The following is an 18,268-nucleotide window of genomic DNA, read 5'->3' on the forward strand; positions in this document are numbered from 1 at the left end:
TCTCTCTCTCTCTCGCTCTCTCTCTCTCTCTCTCTCTCTCTCTCTCTCTCTCTCTCTCTCTCTCTCTCCATTAGAGCTTCCTCTCCTGTCCCTCAGCCTCCAAGATAGATTCTCTCAGGAGTAAGGTGGAGTTGCTCAAGCTGCCCCTCGCCCTCTCTTCCAAGTCTCTGAGCGAGCGCAAGAGCCAGCTAGGGGGCGGAGCCGGCGGTTTGACGGGCGGAGGAGGGGGCCACAAACCCCGCCCACCTGCCCACGACAACATGGACAACGAGTCGCAGTACTCGGGCTACTCCTACAAGTCCTCCCACTCCAGAAGCTCCCGGAAACACAGGTGAGGATGATGATGATGTGTTTTTATAGCTCCTTTCTTGGCAAAAGTCAAGACACTGTACAGGCAATGCATTCACACGATTACACACAATTATGTTAGTTAATTGTGTAAGTGTTTGTGTGAGGGATGTGAGACATGGAGGAGTTAAAATACTCCGGCTACTCATAAGGGTCATCCAACTCACTAATGCCTCTTTTCCACTGCCTGTTTTCCGGTACGCCTACAGCTCGACACAATGCAACTCAGTCGCCACTTTTTGCTTTTTGATTGAGCTGTGTTGTGCCTATTCGAAAAGCAAAAAGTGCTTTGTAGAGCTGTAGTCTCGCTTTGTAGAGCTGTAGGCCTACCAGAAAAACGGCAGTGGAAAAGTGGTATAAGTGTCCGCAAACAGACGAGAGGGGTTTTGTGTTTGTGGGTGGAACATGGTCAGTAATATAAAAAAGCTAAGACTGAAGGTGAGCTGTTGTACTCGCATGTAAGCATGTGCAAACACTTATTTGTGTGTGTGTGTGTGTATGTGTGTGTGTTTTGTCTTTTTAACTTACTTATTTATTATTGTCCTAGCACCCTCTCCTCCTTTTTATGAAGCTGCTAATGCACTTTTTACAAATGCACTTTCACTTTTACTAATGTACTTGTTGTTTTTAACAGAGACATTTATATTTTCCTTAACATCTCTTTTTTATCTATCCTACATATACTTTTTAACCTCCTGGTCCTGTGATGTTGTATGTATACTGTCTACTGTCTTTGCACAATCTGTATGTTACTGCTGCAACAAATGAATTTCCCCATGGCGGGATAATTAAAGGCATACTTACTTACTTACTTACTAACTTGATGCATGCGGGTGTGTATAAAGGTACCAATGTGGAATATGCCTTCATCTCTTCTCTGTACATAACGCCTGTCTGTGTGTGTGTCTGTCTTGTAGGGACCGAAGGGACAGACATCGCTCGAAGAGCAGAGACAGCAGCAGCCGTGGAGACAAGTCAGTCACCATCCAGGCTCCCGGAGAGCCCCTGCTGGACACAGAGTCCACCCGCGGAGATGAGCGGGTAAGTTGTGACTCAAGAGCATCACATATCTGCAGACAGAACAGCAGACACAGGGTAGTGTAATCTGGTTACCCAGATTTGAAAACCACAGTGATTTGGTGAGGACTGATTTACAAGCGATAGTTGCTTTCACGTCAAATTTGTTCTGACCAATCGCTATGGGTTCTCTTGCTTCCTCACTCAAGTGGGAGTGAGGCGGGGGTGCTAGCCCCTGAAGGTACATGCTATTTTATGACACACCCTTCCCCAATCTTTAGGTTATCATCTCCACAAGCCTGAGCTTGTCCATACAGCAAACATGGTCACAGAGACGTCTTCGGTTCTAATTCTGATGTTTATCTCTAATTGGAATCCCATAGCTGGATTACGCCTAAGGCAGGGTGCACACCAGAACGACACCCCCCACCACACACACACACACACACACACACACATACACTTCCAACTACGATTAGGCAGTTGTCTGGTCCTTTCAGGTCTTGATCAGACACAGTTTTCTTCCCAAACACACTTTATGACTTCAACCGCCGTGGATACTCCCCGGCATGGCACAGGAGGGAGCGTATACGAGGGGGACTCTTGGCTTAACGTAATGGAAAATGGAACTGTAGTAGACTACAATCCTTCACATGACAAAAATATACTTCATTAAGATGCTGAAACAGTTTAAACCAGGAAGGATTTCATTCCCAGCCCATCACCAGTGCTTCCATCATTAGGTGCGTGTGCGTGACTGGCAAAATACTGTTCAATCTCTGCCATCATAGGCAGTTTGTCCATCTGGACACGGCGATGTCATGTTTATCTATATTAAGTATTGGACTGACTAACTGCATGATCATCCCCCTACAACTCTGCTGTGATTTCCAGCAATATGGGTCTATGGATCTGTGTAACTGCAATCCAAATAAAAGTACTAAAATGTGTTGGACTATCTATCTAGGTCAAAGCCATGCCTGAAGACATGGCACACAGGTATCATATGTAGGTCAGAACCGCACACTAAGTATAGTACGTATACTCACGGGAAGACACCATTGTGTGGTTGAAGAGCTTATTTAAGAAGTCATTACTGGTCTAGGGTTTAGTTATCCTGACCTTTCCTTACGGATGCATTCTTCTAGCAAAAAATAGTGCTGTGGATGTATACATTTACACAGGTGTGAACACTTGTGCACAGGCACGAATAAATAAACAAATGAATAAATAAATGATGCACCAATAACAGCAAATCCACAGGATTTCACATGATGACACAGTTAAATGAGAAGTGAGAGTGAGGAAATGCTGGATGGTGGGAATTTTTTAAATTGTGAACCATAGTGACTCGTGAACCGTGAGAACATAAAGCCCTCTTGAAATTCTGTGCGTACAAAGACGCACTTCCATACCTGTACAAAGGTCAAACAGGATCATCAAGTGCACCCAGAGATGGCAACATGGCCCTCGGGCCAAGACTGCGGGCGACTTTTTCACATCTCTTGACTCGTAGACTCACAGGTGTTTGTGTGCATGCTTGCGCGCGTATGTGCATGCAAGAGAGTGTCTGTTTATTTGGCTTCCTCTGCAGATGACACGCACACAGACACGCACACAGACACGCACACAGACACGCACACAGACACGCACACAGACACGCACACAGACACGCACACAGACACGCACACAGACACGCACACGGACGCGCACACGGACGCGCACACGGACGCGCACACGGACGCGCACACGGACACGCACACACGGACACGCACACACGGACACGGACACGCACACACGGACACGCACACACACGGACACACGCACACACACGGACACGCACACACACGGACACGCACACACACGGACACGCACACACACGGACACACACACACACGGACACACACACACACGGACACACACACACACGGACACACACACACACGGACACACACACACACGGACACACACGGACACACACGGACACACACACAGCATTGCAATACCTGCCCAAACTCAAGTAAAATTATACACTGTTATATTAGCCTGATCCATCTGCCAGTCAGTAGAGCCATGTTCAAGAATCACTGGTGCATACATTTGCTAGAGTTGACACATCTCACATTAAGATGTAGACGAGATGAAGGGCTGAAATTAGCTTTTGAAAACCCCAGCTGGATGTCTTGTCATCTTGTCTTGCATTCCTACCTCCTCCAATCTGTTTTTCCATTCAGAAGACAGACACACACACACACACACACACACACACACACACAGACACACACACACAGACACACACACACAGACACACACACACACACACACACACACACACACACACACACACACACACACACTTGCTCTCTCTCTCTCTCTCTCTCTCTCTCTCTCTCTCTCTCTCTCTCTCTCTCTAATTACACACGGTACGCTTCATCCTTCAGTCTTCCCTAATGGCAGTCATCTTTTATATCTCCGTAATTGTTATTGCCTCATTTCCTCCACCTCCTCTTTCCCTCCTCATCATCCACCTCTTTTTCCCTCCTCTCCTTCCTCCTTTGCTCAACAACCCCCCCTCCTGCTTGGTCTCGCCTCCTGTCTTGTCTCACTCCTCTCCTCCTATCATCTTCTCTCCTCTCCTACTGCCATCTCTCCTTCCCTTAACAATGGAGAATGGAGAATTAATCAATTACCGGTAATTCATCTGTTAACTTGTGTATTTATGTTTAGCGAGATCTCTCATTCGCCATGCACATGGTCAAAGCAGAAAACATCCAAAAGGTAATGAGAGCGAAATTACAAGCATGATCCAGGAGAGATTCTTTTCATTTCAAGGAGCAATAGTCATCATCAACACCAGTAGGTACCAAGCCACAGGGGGTACTATCAGTGCTCAATTTAAACAAAAGCAGGTCTTTTTGCTGACACAAAGTATTTACCTCCTTTCCTCTTTTACTGTCACCCTTCCTTTCCACTCTCTGTACTCTCCTCAATCATTGTCCTTTCTCTCTCTCTCTCTCTCTCTCTCTCTCTCTCTCTCTCTCTCTCTCTCTCTCTCTCTCTCTATCCACCATCCAACCATCATCTCGCCTCCAACCACACTCTTTCAAAGTCAAATTCTTTCATTCTCGAGAGGGTCCTCAAAATACAGACATAACACATACAGTACATCGATATATCGACACACACTGAAGCATCACCAACCACATATCCCCTGTATCTTGCTCTTCTTTCTTGTATTCTTTCCCTCCTTCCTTAAACAGCACCCATTGTCTCATACCTCTCTCTTTTCCTCTCTCTTCTCTTCTCCATAAGTTATTTTTTTTGAGTCCCTGTTCTACTTTCTTTAAACCAGTGTTTCTCAAACAATTTCAGACCGAGGACCACTTTGTCACCCAAAAAATGTTCAGGGACCACCTGTCAACTGAATTGACAGTTGACGAGTACTAATTTGACACTTCTAATTTAAATGCAGGTCACTTACTTTTTATTCACATTTCAAACCTGTCTTATTGTGGTGAAAATATGACTTCAGCTATGTTTAGCTTTGTAATAATGTTACAACTATAGCCTACTGCTAGTTTGTCTTTGGAAAGTAGACATCCCCTCGCGGACCACCTGAGCCCTGTCGCGGACCACCAGTGGTCCCCGGACCACACTTTGAGAATCACTGCTTTAGTTTAAACGCTACCCTTCTCAGCCTCACTCTCCACCATCCCCCACTCCTCCAGTCCTCTTGTCCCTTCCTCAATCCCCGCTCTTATCTCTCTTCTCTCCTCCATCTTTTTTCCTGGCCCTGTTCTTTCTTTGAATATTACCCCACCATTCCTCTCTTCCATCTCATTCTTCTCTCCTCCTGTCTCTACCTCCACCACTCCTTTCTTCCTCTGTCTCTATTCTCTCCTCTTCCCCATTCTTTCCTCCCCTCTTCTCATTCCTACCTGCCTTCTCTCCTCGCTTCTGAGCTCCGGGCTGTGTTTTCCTTAAACGCCACCCCATTCTCCCTCCCCACCATCCTTACCTTTCCAGCTTTCCTCCTTCATCTCCTCCCCTTTTCTCTATTATTTTCCTTGTGGCCATGATTTCCTTTCTTTAAACACTATCCACCTGGCATCATTACCACCATCCCTCCTTCCTTGCTCCTTCCTTCCGCCCCTCTTCTCTCATCTCCTCTCTTCTCCGCTCCTCTCCTCCATTATTTCTTTCTTTCTTCTTGGCTCTGTTCTCCTTTCTTTAAACGCCACTCCTCCCTCCTTCATCGCCATCCATTTGCCCCATGGCCGTGTTTTACTTCAACGCCACTCCATCCTCCTTCCATGTCCCTGCTCCCTCTTTTCCTCCAACTCCCTCTTCTCCGCTTTTCTCCTTCATTTATTTCCCCGTTGCCCGGCTCCTCCTGCCTCGATCAATCATTCCTTCCTTCCTCTTGTCTCCCACCCCACCCCTCTCCTCTTTACTTTGTTCCTCTCCTCTCCTCTTTGCTCATCTCATCTCCTCTCCACTCAACTCCACTCTCCTCTCCTCTCTTCACTCTTGTCCTCTCCTCTCCTCTCGTTCTTCTCTCCTCTCCTCTCCTCCAGCTTTTCTCCTTTTCTCCAGCTTTTTTCCTCTCCTTTCTTGAAATGTAACTCCTCCCTCCATCATTCCTCCCACTCTTTCTTCTATCCCTCCTTCATCTTGCCTCCCACCCCTCTCCTCTGCTTTGTCATTTATTTTCTCCTGGCCCTGTTCTCATTTCTTTAAACACTACAAGTTCGTCCCTCTCGCCTCCCCCAGGTGGTAGATGAGCAGTTCTGCAACCAGAAGGTTGCAGGTTCGAGCCCCGCTCTGCCTGACCCGATCGATGTGTCCTTGAGCAAGATACTTAACCACGTACCCTGCGTGGCAGCCACTGCCACCAGTCTGTGAATGGGTGAATGTGAGGCATATAATGTATAGCGCTTTGAGTGCTCAAAGGAGTGGAAAGGCGCTATATGCCGTCCATTTACCATTTCTCCTGTCAGTGTTCTCTTTTTGTGAAGCATTAGCTTTCCCTCCCTCTCCACCCTCCTCCTCTCCTCCATTCTCCTCCTTCCTCTGCTATCCCTCCTTCCATCTTGTCTCTCCTCTCTGTCCTCTCCTCCCCTCCCATCTTGTCATTTCTCCTGGCCCTGTTCTCCTGTATTTAAATGCTACCCCTCCCTCCCTATTCTTTCCACAGTCCCCCTCTCCTTTATTCCCATTTTCCCTTCATCCATCCATCCTTATTTCATCCTTCCTCTCTCCTCTCTCTCCTCCCCTCCATCTTTTCAATTCTCCTGGCCCTGTTCTCCTCCCTCTCCTCTCCACCATCCCCCTCTCCTTCTTTTCATCTGTTCCTTTCCTCCATCCTTCCTTCCTTCCTTCCTTCCTTCCTTCCTTCCTTCCTTCCTTCCTTCCTTCCTTCCTTCCTTCCCTTCCTTCCTTCCTTCCTTCCTTCCTTCCTTCCTTCCTTCCTTCCTTCCTTCCTTCCTTCCTTCCTTCCCCCTCTCTCTTCTCTCCCCTCCATCACTTCTTTTCTCCTGACCCTCTCCTCCTTTCTTGAAACGCTACCCCTCCCTCCCTACCCAGTACCCCTCTTCTCCATTCCTTTCTCTCCTCCATTCATTCTGAACTTCTTCCTACTTCCTGTCTCCTCTCTCTTCCTCCCCTCCATCATTTCTTCTCCTGGCCCTGTTCTCCTTTCTTGAAACGTTACCCCCTCCTCCATTCCTCCATTCCCTTCATCCCTTCCTCTCTCCTCTCTCTCTCTCCTTCCCTCCATCTTTTCTTCTTCTCCTGGCCCTGTTCTGGTTTCTTTGTCGCGGCGGTGCTTTTTATATCAGCAGCAGATCATTAATCTCCAGCGCGACTCCATTAATCTCTCCAGTCCATCTCGCTGGGAAACGGGGATGCCCTCCCTCCCACCCACCCACATCTCTCTCTATCTCTCTATCTCTCTCTCTCTCTCTCTCTCTCTCTCTCTCTCTCTCTCTCTCTCTCTCTCTCTCTCTCTCTCTCTCTCTCTGGGCCTGGCTGTCTGCCTGCCAACCAGCTCACCCTTGCTAACGCCTAAGACTTTCTCTCTCCTTCTGTCCGTCTCTATCTCTCTGTCTCTCTCATACACTGTTTCTTTTTGTATCACTCTATACCTATCCATTTCTCTGTGTCTTGCGCTTTTTTGTTGCTCTTTCTCTTTCTCTCTATGTCATGATCGCTCTCTGGTGCTCTCCCATTCTCTCATTGTCTCTCTTTCTTTCTCTCTCTTGGGCGACTTTCTTTACAGTGGTGTTGCTGACATGTAGATTAATGTCATACACAGCAAGAGAAGGTTCAGATGCTCAACCCACATTTCCCTGCTGCTCTGACTGTGTGTGTGTGTGTGTGTGTGTGTGTGTGTGTGTGTGTGTGTGTGTGTGTGTGTGTGTGTGTGTGTGTGTGTGTGTGTGTGTGTGGTGGTGGAATCTAGGAATCTTGAGCGACGCCTTGATTAAGCATGGCAGGACATGCCCGTGTGTGTGTCTGTGTGTGTGTCTGTGTTGTAATTTATGATAGACTATGGGGACCATCAGATGTGCATGTCTTCCATTCCAGCAGGACAATATTTCACTCACTCAGCTAGTGCCCTAGCTGTGACTTCAACACACACACACACACACACACACACACACACACACACACACACACACACACACACACACACACACACACACACACACACAGCCAGGATGGCAGCCTTGAGATGACCCAGTAAACCCTGGCCCAGCATTCTCTCATTATCAATCATCAGCATGCTTACAGCGTCATGTGGCCAAGGGAAGGCTAGGGCAGGGCAGGTTTAGATGAACCTTGCTCAGGAAGCCTCCAGCACAATGGCCTATGTATACAACGCAACATAGGAAGACGCCATGTGCATCCGTTATCTATATAACTACGGGAAAGCAACAACCTGAAGACAAAACATGAAGGAGAGGACCGCACTCGTTTCCGCCCTTATTTTTCCCCCCGGATTTTTCAATGGACGTTTTTGTCAGCTTGGACAGGCTAATGAGGAGCAGTGGACTGGAAATGACATTTAGGGGACAAAGATGAACCAAAATAATAAATAGTAAATGCATTACATATGTTTAATTCAATACTTAAATACTTACATTTATTTAATTCTTATCATGCACTCTTAGAACCTGAACAATCCAAACTCTCTTAGTGAAGCTAACGCTTGAGACGAATTGACCAATAATGGGGTTTTGTTTGGTTAATTTGATACATACAGACCAGAAATGTCTGAACGGTGCCGTGAGCCAATGGCACAAAAAAAATTCAATTCTGTTCTCTTCCAAATAGCCATTTTGGTAAAACCCTGTCCGACCATAAAGAGAGGCAGGGAGGGGCAAATTACATTGAAGAGAAATCATGGAAATCTCTAAATTAGGGATTCATAGCGTTGACACAGATTGGAAGAAGAAAAGGGTATGGAAATGATATAGCTAATCAGGGAATCAGAATAGGCGAAGACATTAGCAAAAAAGAGGGAGGTACACGCAGACACATGAAGTAGTTATAAAGGATAGGGGGAGGGGAAATGGAGAGAGTAGCGGGAGAGAGGAATGATGGCTGTGAGATGGGGGAAGGGAGAAGCAAAGATATCAAAAGACAGTGAAGTTAAAAAAGGGAGAGGGATGGAGGGAAGGGAAGAGCATGCGGAGAAAGGAGGAGATAAACAGCAGGAGGTAGAAGATGGCAAACAGCAGTACAAAACAGGGAATAGGGTAAAAAATGTGTAAAGATGAAAGAAAGAGGGATAAGTGTGGGGGAGGAGGATGGGACATCTAGAGGATGTAATTAATTAGTTACAGCTGCAGGTCTTGGCATTACCTTGCTGATAAAAAAAAAAACAAGGACCGGAAAACCATAATTTCCATAATGACTAAAAAGCTCATTTGCTGCCAGTCATTCCAAACACAGAGATCATACATTTTTAGCGAACCGTCGTAATCCAATTTGTATGGTTTTGTGATCTCTTTAAAACATACCAATGCATGGTACAACATGCACACACGCACAGCACGACCAGACAATGATGACCAGATTCTCATCAGTTTTTCATTACAAAAGTAGTAGTTTAAAAATGGTACATCTGGTCCCCAAAATCTTGATGCGAAAATGGCACTGAGCCATTTGCGACCGCTTTATATAGTATGATCTCATTTTTTTGTGCTAATGTTCTAATAGCAATGTGATAGTATTAATATGATTAACCTTTAAGAGTGTGGGTTTTTGAGCATTCTATAAAAAGAATGCGTTCTATAACAATGCAAGATTCTACAATTCCATACAATTCCATACAACGCCCAGAATTCTATAGAACTTTCACTGCCCGAAAATTCCCGTCACACCGGTGTGACGGTACACTCTTAAAGGTTAATAATTGATATAATGTACTAATCGTGATCTTCAAATTTGAAGAGCTCACTTTCTAAACCGGCCTCTCTTCTGCTTCTTCCCCTCTCCTTTGACCAGGATGACAACTGGGGCGAGACCACCACCGTGGTGACCGGCACCTCAGAGCACAGCATCTCCAACGAGGACCTGACGCGTGCCTCCAAGGAGCTAGAGGACTCCTCCCCGCTCGAGTGCCGCCGCTTTGCCGCCCCCGTGCTGAGCGGCGCCCTGGGCCTGTTCGCCCTGCTCACCCCGCTGGCCTTCCTCCTGCTGCCCCAGCTCCTCTGGAGGGACCAGCTGGAGCCCTGTGGCGTGCCCTGCGAAGGCCTCTACGTCTCCCTGGCCTTCAAGCTGCTGGTGCTGGCGCTGTCGTCCTGGGCGCTGTTCCTCCGCCCGCAGCGCGCCACACTCCCGCGCCTCTTCGTCTTCCGCGGGCTCCTCATGGCGCTGCTGTTCCTGTTCGTGGCGTCCTACTGGCTGTTCTACGGCGTGCGGGTGCTGGAGCCGCGCGAGCGCGACTACCGGGGCATCGTGGGCTACGCGGCGTCGCTGGTGGACGCGCTGCTCTTCATCCAGTACCTGGCGCTCGTGCTGCTGGAGGTGCGGCAGATGCAGCCCGCCTTCTGCCTCAAGGTGGTGCGCACCACCGACGGCGCCAGCCGCTTCTACAACATCGGACACCTCAGGTGAGGACAAGAGGGAAAGTGTGTGTGTGTCTGTGTGTGTGTGTGTCTGTGTGTGTGTGTCTGTTTACAATGTGCGAAACATTTTGTGTGTGTGTGTGATTTTTTTCAGGGTTTTTTTTTGCATGTTTTTGTTCCGTTATTGGATAGGGTGGGTTGAGAGAGAGGGAATGGGTTGATGTGTGTGGTGTGTGTGTATGCATTGGATAAGTGAAAAAGAAAACGTCTTCTGAGCTTTGCGGCGAAGACAACACACCAAGATGTTTTTGTACAGACCACCAGAAGGGCAAGCCTCTACAGGGTTTCAGCACCAGCAGATGGCTGTCTGTTTGTGAGAAAGAGGTATTTGTGTACATGGAGAGAGAGAAAGAGACAGACAGAGAGGGAGAGAGCGCGAGCGAGAGACCCATGAAAGTGAGTCATGACAATAATCGCAAATTCAATCAGTTGATGCCACTATAAAAAAAAGACAAGAACCCATGTCTCACGGAGAAATTAAATTAAAGTGTGGCGGCCAGGACACAAATGAGTATCTGTGTGGGCAGAATGAAGATTCCTTGAACATCATGATGCAGATGCAGAAATGCATTCTTCTTTTTCCAATACATATAATACACCAAAAAGTTAAGTGCTACTTGTTGAAGTGCATAACATTCAAATCATCGCGTAGCAACTACTTCAAACTGCCTGGAGAGAGAGAGATGGTGCTCTATGGATTGGTGATGTTTTTATTACATTTAAATAATAATTTAAAAAAAAGAACTACAAACTAGAAATGCATTCTCACAGAAAATGCTGGAAGCGGGCTTGCCTTTTGGGGCAGAGATGAAACAAAGTACTATTGAGAAAACAAAGCTAAAAGAAATCTTGGAAAAACTCCATCCACCCAGTCAGAAGTTATGGGCCAAACAATTCAGCCATCTTGGATTCAGCCATCTTGAAAGTGTTGTAGCTCTGCGTTTTGGGGATATACTAAATGACATACATGGTATTTTAAGTTGGCTAAGGAACACTGCATATGATATAATTTTGAAAATCAACATGGCTTCGAGCGGGATTAGAACTCACAACCTCCATATCTGTAATCCAACCCCTTTGCCATTGATATTAAATGACATACAATACATGATATTTGAAGTTGGCTAAGGAACACTGCATATGATATCATTTTGAAAATCAACATGGCTTCGACTGGGGTTCGAACCTCCAACCCCCATATCCCTAATTCAGCACATTTGCCATTCATACTAAATGACATACATGGCATTTTAAGTTGGCCAAGGAACACTGCATATGATATCATTTTGAAAATCAACATGGCTTTGACTGGGATTCGAACCCCCAACCTTCATATCTGTAATCCAGCACATTTGCCATGCATACTAAATGACATACATGGCATTTTAAGTTGGCCAAGGAACACTGCATATGATATAATTTTGAAAATCAACATGGCTTTGATTGGGTTTCGAACCCCCAACCTCAATATCTGTAATTCAGCACATTTGCCATCCATACTAAATGATATACATGGCATTTTAAGTCGGCCAAGGAACGCTGCATATGATATAATTTAGAAAATCAACATGGCTTTGACTGGGATTCGAACCCCCAACCTCCATATCTGTAATCCAGCACATTTGCCATGCATACTAAATGATATACATGGCATTTTAAGTCGGCCAAGGAACGCTGCATATGATATAATTTAGAAAATCAACATGGCTTTGACTGGGATTCGAACCCCCAACCTCCATATCTGTAATCCAGCACATTTGCCATGCATACTAAATGACATACATGGCATTTTAAGTTGGCCAAGGAACACTGCATATGATATAATTTTGAAAATCAACATGGCTTTGACTGGGTTTCGAACCCCCAACCTCAATATCTGTAATTCAGCACATTTGCCATCCATACTAAATGATATACATGGCGTTTTAAGTCGGCCAAGGAACGCTGCACATGATATAATTTAGAAAATCAACATGGCTTCGGATGGGATTCGAACCCTGAACCTCCATATCTCTAATGCAGCGGCATGCATTACCACTAAGCCAAGCAGCTAGCTGTCATACACAGTCCAGCAAGACTATATTACATTGCATTGAAGAGCTGAACAATAGACTTCTAGAATGCTTGCTCGCACCTGCTCGTTAAGAATAGAATCTTGAGACAGTGGCAGTTAAGATGGAATCCTTCATTGGGAGCACCTGTTCTGATACTAACTGACAGTTAGTATTGAGCCTTTAACAGGGGAGAAAAATGAGAATGAGTTTTTTGTCTTTACAACATCGTTGTAAAAAAACTAAAAGGAGTTGGCACGTGTCCTTTTCACAGATCGGAGTCATGCTTGTGATCTCTCTAACAGTCTTTGAATGAAGTTTATAGGTTAAATTTTTCAGGCACAAATGGACCTCCGTGTGGGACATGCGCTGATCTCTTGAAAAATGCACTTTTCCAAAGACTGGGATTCTCCATAGAGCCAGGTCTGTTTTTTTACAAACCTGCCATTTAAAAAGTATTGGGAGTTGGGAGATGAAACTTTCACAATTTGGAGACATCCCATAGAGCTCGCTAACAACGCGTCAACTAAACTTCTAGGTGAAAGTGTTGATGTTTTATGACCGAAAAAGCCTCCTACACTCTAATCTCTAGAGTGGCGGAACTTTGGTTCATGGAGGTTCCACCACTATTTTCAATGGGGGCCCAGGCTTTCACAAAATCACCAAAAACGGGAAAACGACAAGAGACACGGAAAAGCCTATTAGTATACGCGATCTCCAAGCCGAGCCGGTCGTTTTAGTGTTTGAACGGTGTCTCTATCTCGAAAGGCCTAGGAGGAGATCCCTGCACAAGAACGATAAATAATAACTAGAAATGCATTCTCACAGAAAATGCTGGAAGCGGGCTTGCCTTTTGGGGCAGAGATGAAACAAAGTACTATTGAGAAAACAAAGCTAAAAGAAATCTTGGAAAAACTCCATCCACCCAGTCAGAAGTTATGGGCCAAACAATTCAGCCATCTTGGATTCAGCCATCTTGAAAGTGTTGTAGCTCTGCGTTTTGGGGATATACTAAATGACATACATGGTATTTTAAGTTGGCTAAGGAACACTGCATATGATATAATTTTGAAAATCAACATGGCTTCGAGCGGGATTAGAACTCACAACCTCCATATCTGTAATCCAACCCCTTTGCCATTGATATTAAATGACATACGATACATGATATTTGAAGTTGTCTAAGGAACACTGCATATGATATCATTTTGAAAATCAACATGGCTTCGACTGGGGTTCGAACCTCCAACCCCCATATCCCTAATTCAGCACATTTGCCATTCATACTAAATGACATACATGGCATTTTAAGTTGGCCAAGGAACACTGCATATGATATACTTTTGAAAATCAACATGGCTTTGACTGGGATTCGAACCCCCAACCTCCATATCTGTAATCCAGCACATTTGCCATGCATACTAAATGACATACATGGCACTTTAAGTTGGCCAAGGAACACTGCATATGATGTAATTTTGAAAATCAACATGGCTTTGACTGGGTTTCGAACCCCCAACCTCAATATCTGTAATTCAGCACATTTGCCATCCATACTAAATGATATACATGTATGGCATTTTAAGTCGGCCAAGGAACGCTGCATATGATATAATTTAGAAAATCAACATTGCTTCATGTGGGTTTCGAACCCTCAACCTCCATATCTTTAATGCAGCAGCATGCATTACCACTAAGCCAAGCAGCTACTTGTCATGCATAGTCCAGCAAGACTATATTACATTGCATTGCAGAGCTGAACAATGGACTTCTAGAATGCTTGCTCGCACCTGCTCGTTAAGAATGGAATCTTGAGACAGTGACAGTTGAAATGGAATCCTTCACTGGCTGCACCTGTTGTGATTGACTGAAAGACAGTTAGTATTGAGCCTTTAACAGGGGAGAAAATGAGAATGAGTTTTTTGTCTTTACAACATCGTTGTAAAAAAACTAAAAGGAGTTGGCACGTGTCCTTTTCACAGATCGGAGTCATGCTTGTGATGTCTCTAACAGTCTTTGAATGAAGTTTATAGGTTAAATTTTTCAGGCACAAATGGACCTCCTTGTGGGACATGCGCTGATCTCTTGAAAAATGCACTTTTCGAAAGAATGGGATTCTCCATAGAGCCAGGCCTGTTTTTTTTACAAACCTGCCATTTAAAAAGTATTGGGAGTTGGGAGATGAAACTTTCACAATTTGGAGACATCCCATAGAGCTCGCTAACAACGCGTCAACTAAACTTCTAGGTGAAAGTGTTGATGTTTTATGACCGAAAAAGCCTCCTACACTCTAATCTCTAGAGTGGCGGAACTTTGGTTCATGAAGGTTCCACCATAGTTTTCAATGGAGACCCAGGCTTTCACAAAATCGCCAAAAACGGGAAAACGACAAGAGACACGGAGAAGCCTATAACGATACGCGATCTCCAAGCCGAGCCGGTCGTTTTAGTGTTTGAAAGGTGTCTCTATCTCGAAAGGCCTAGGAGGAGATCCATTTTCTATTTTACTGCTGCCCTGCACAAGACCAATAATAATAACTAGAAATGCATTCTCACAGAAAATGCTGGAAGCGGGCTTGCCTTTTGGGGCAGAGATGAAACAAAGTACTATTGAGAAAACAAAGCTGAAATAAATCTTGGAAAAACTCCATCCACCCAGTCAGAAGTTATGGGCCAAACAATTCAGGCATCTTGGATTCAGCCATCTTGAAAGTGTTGTAGCTCTGCGTTTTGGGGATATACTAAATGACATACATGGTATTTTAAGTTGGCTAAGGAACACTGCATATGATATAATTTTGAAAATCAACATGGCTTCGAGCGGGATTCGAACTCACAACCTCCATATCTGTAATCCAACCCCTTTGCCATTGATATTAAATGACATACAATACATGATATTTGAAGTTGGCTAAGGAACACTGCATATGATATCATTTTGAAAATCAACATGGCTTCGACTGGGGTTCGAACCTCCAACCCCCATATCCCTAATTCAGCACATTTGCCATTCATACTAAATGACATACATGGCATTTTAAGTTGGCCAAGGAACACTGCATATGATATAATTTTGAAAGTCAACATGGCTTTGACTGGGATTCGAACCCCCAACCTCCATATCTGTAATCCAGCACATTTGCCATGCATACTAAATGACATGCATGGCATTTTAACTTGGCCAAGGAACACTGCATATGATGTAATTTTGAAAATCAACATGGCTTTGACTGGGTTTCGAACCCCCAACCTCAATATCTGTAATTCAGCACATTTGCCATACATACTAAATGATATACATGGCATTTTAAGTCGGCCAAGGAACGCTGCATATGATATAATTTAGAAAATCAACATGGCTTTGTGTGGGTTTCGAACCCTCAACCTCCATATCTCTGATGCAGCAGCATGCATTACCACTAAGCCAAGCAGCTAATTATCATGCATAGTCCAGCAAGACTATATTACATTGCATTGCAGAGCTGAACAATAGGCTTCTAGAATGCTTGCTCGCACCTGCTCGTTAAGAATGGAATCTTGAGACAGTGACAGTTGAAATGGAATCCTTCACTGGCTGCACCTGTTGTGATTGACTGAAAGACAGTTAGTATTGAGCCTTTAACAGGGGAGAAAATGAGAATGAGTTTTTTTGTCTTTACAACATCGTTGTAAAAAAACTAAAAGGAGTTGGCACGTGTCCTTTTCACAGATCGGAGTCATGCTTGTGATCTCTCTAACAGTCTTTGAATTAAGTTTATAGGTGAAAGGGTTCAGGCACAAATGGACCTCCGTGTGGGACATGCGCTGATCTCTTGAAAAATGCACTTTTCAAAAGACTGGGATTCTCCATAGAGCCAGGCCTGTTTTTTTTACAAACCTGCCATTTAAAAAGTATTGGGAGTTGGGAGATGAAACTTTCACAATTTGGAGACATCCCATAGAGCTCGCTAACAACGCGTCAACTAAACTTCTAGGTGAAAGTGTTGATGTTTTATGACCGAAAAAGCCTCCTACACTCTAATCTCTAGAGTGGCGGAACCTTGGTTCATGGAGGTTCCACCACTGTTTCCAATGGGGACCCAGGCTTTCACTAAATCGCCAAAAACGGGAAAACGACAAGAGACACGGAGAAGCCTATAACGAAACGCGATCTCCAAGCCGAGCCGGTCGTTTTAGTGTTTGAACGGTGTCTCTATCTCGAAAGGCCTAGGAGGAGATCCATTTTCTATTTTTACTGTCCCTGTACAAGAGAACCAATAAACAGGACTTAGAGATTACTATAATCGGGCAGAGCTCTGCTCTTGCTCCGCAAGCCCGCTTAATAATAATAACTAAACAGGACTTAGAGATTACTATAATCGGGCCTTGCTCTGCAAGAGCTCTGCTCTTGCTCCGCAAGCCCGCTTAATAAAGAAACAGGACTTAGAGATTACTATAAACGGGCCTTGCTCTGCAAGGGCCATGCTCTGCATGGTCCTTGCTCCGCAAGCCCGCTTAATAAATTCAGTGCACGTATGGTTCAAATGTTAAATGTCGTGGAATGCCTGCTGTGATTGTTTGGAAATGAACACCAGTGCAGGAAGTGAGCGGGTAATGGCGTGTTCTGTTTGGAGTCCGTGAGGTCAGCACGGACACGCAGCAATTAGACCAATTAAAGGGGTTCTTTTCCTGCTGCGTAGGCTCCTATTACAACCCGTTAGATGATCCACATTTCCGTGTGAGAGAGGGCGAGGTTGTGTGTGTGTTTGTGTGTGTCGGTGCGTATGTGGGTGTGTTGGAGGGCCAGCTTGTGTTAGGTGTATGTGAGCCTATTTATGTGTTGGCTTGCATGTTTTGTGTGTGCATGACTTATGTGCGTAGGTGTGAGTCTGTGTGCTGGTTTGAATTTCTGTGGTGTGTGTGTGAGCGAGAGTGCAAAGAAAATGGCAGGTATTGGCAAAGTGTGTGTGTGTGTGTGTGTGTGTGTGTGGGGGGGGGGGGGGTGTGGGGGGGGTGGGGGGGGTGTCACTTCGTGTGTGTGTGTGTGTGTGTGTGTGTGTGTGTTGTGTGTTGTGTGTTGTGTGTGTGTGTGTGTGTGTTGTGTGTGTAGATTGCCGTCACTGGATATGCGCTTATGTGGGTGTAGGGGTATCTCCTTTCCTTGATTAGTCCCTTAAGACGACCGAGTTCAAACCCACCATGGTTGAACCTTACAGTTCACACCCTTACACCTCTGAATCCTATAGGATAAACTTTCTCACAAAACCTTATGGGCCGAATCCTAGCACTGCTCAACTTCAAATCAGTTACTGCCCTTTTTGTCATGCCCTGAAGAAAGCACTGCTGGCCTTACGCAACAGGTTTAAATACAGATTTTTGTGTCTCTGTGAGTACCTCAGGATTTTCTGTCCTTTGAACAATACTGTGGATCTCCAAGCTGAAGAGCACCAGAGAAACAAATCACATTAGGAACGCATCACATTACTACACCCACCCAAGCGACACTCCCAATAATATTGTGGACTGCTCAACCTCATTGGCCTAGCAGCAGTGTTAAAACTTAAGGGCCAACCAAATACAAGGCATAGGTTACAACTGGTACTTTATGTTTTCACAGTACCGCACAGGCATGCCCTCCACTGAGCATGTGGTGTGCATGTGATTTGATTCTGGACAATTTCTTTTGGGATCATAAACACATCACTGATCTACTGTTTAGACTCTACAAAGTTCCTCT

General features: G+C 45.1%; 1 protein-coding gene across 1 annotated transcript in view; it reads left to right on the top strand.

The window, feature by feature from the left end:
- The first annotated feature begins 79 nt into the window (after positions 1-79).
- vangl2 (VANGL planar cell polarity protein 2) overlaps positions 80-18,268 on the top strand; it is a 33,910-nt gene continuing 15,721 nt past the window's right edge. Inside the window, exons 1-3 of the mRNA XM_063186378.1 lie at positions 80-331; positions 1,266-1,389; positions 9,880-10,487. Coding sequence (XP_063042448.1) covers positions 261-331; positions 1,266-1,389; positions 9,880-10,487 — 803 coding nt within the window. The 5' untranslated portion in view covers positions 80-260. The remainder of the gene's footprint in view (positions 332-1,265; positions 1,390-9,879; positions 10,488-18,268) is intronic.

This window comes from Engraulis encrasicolus, chromosome 21 (assembly GCF_034702125.1).
Source record: "Engraulis encrasicolus isolate BLACKSEA-1 chromosome 21, IST_EnEncr_1.0, whole genome shotgun sequence".
Lineage (NCBI taxonomy): Eukaryota > Metazoa > Chordata > Actinopteri > Clupeiformes > Engraulidae > Engraulis > Engraulis encrasicolus.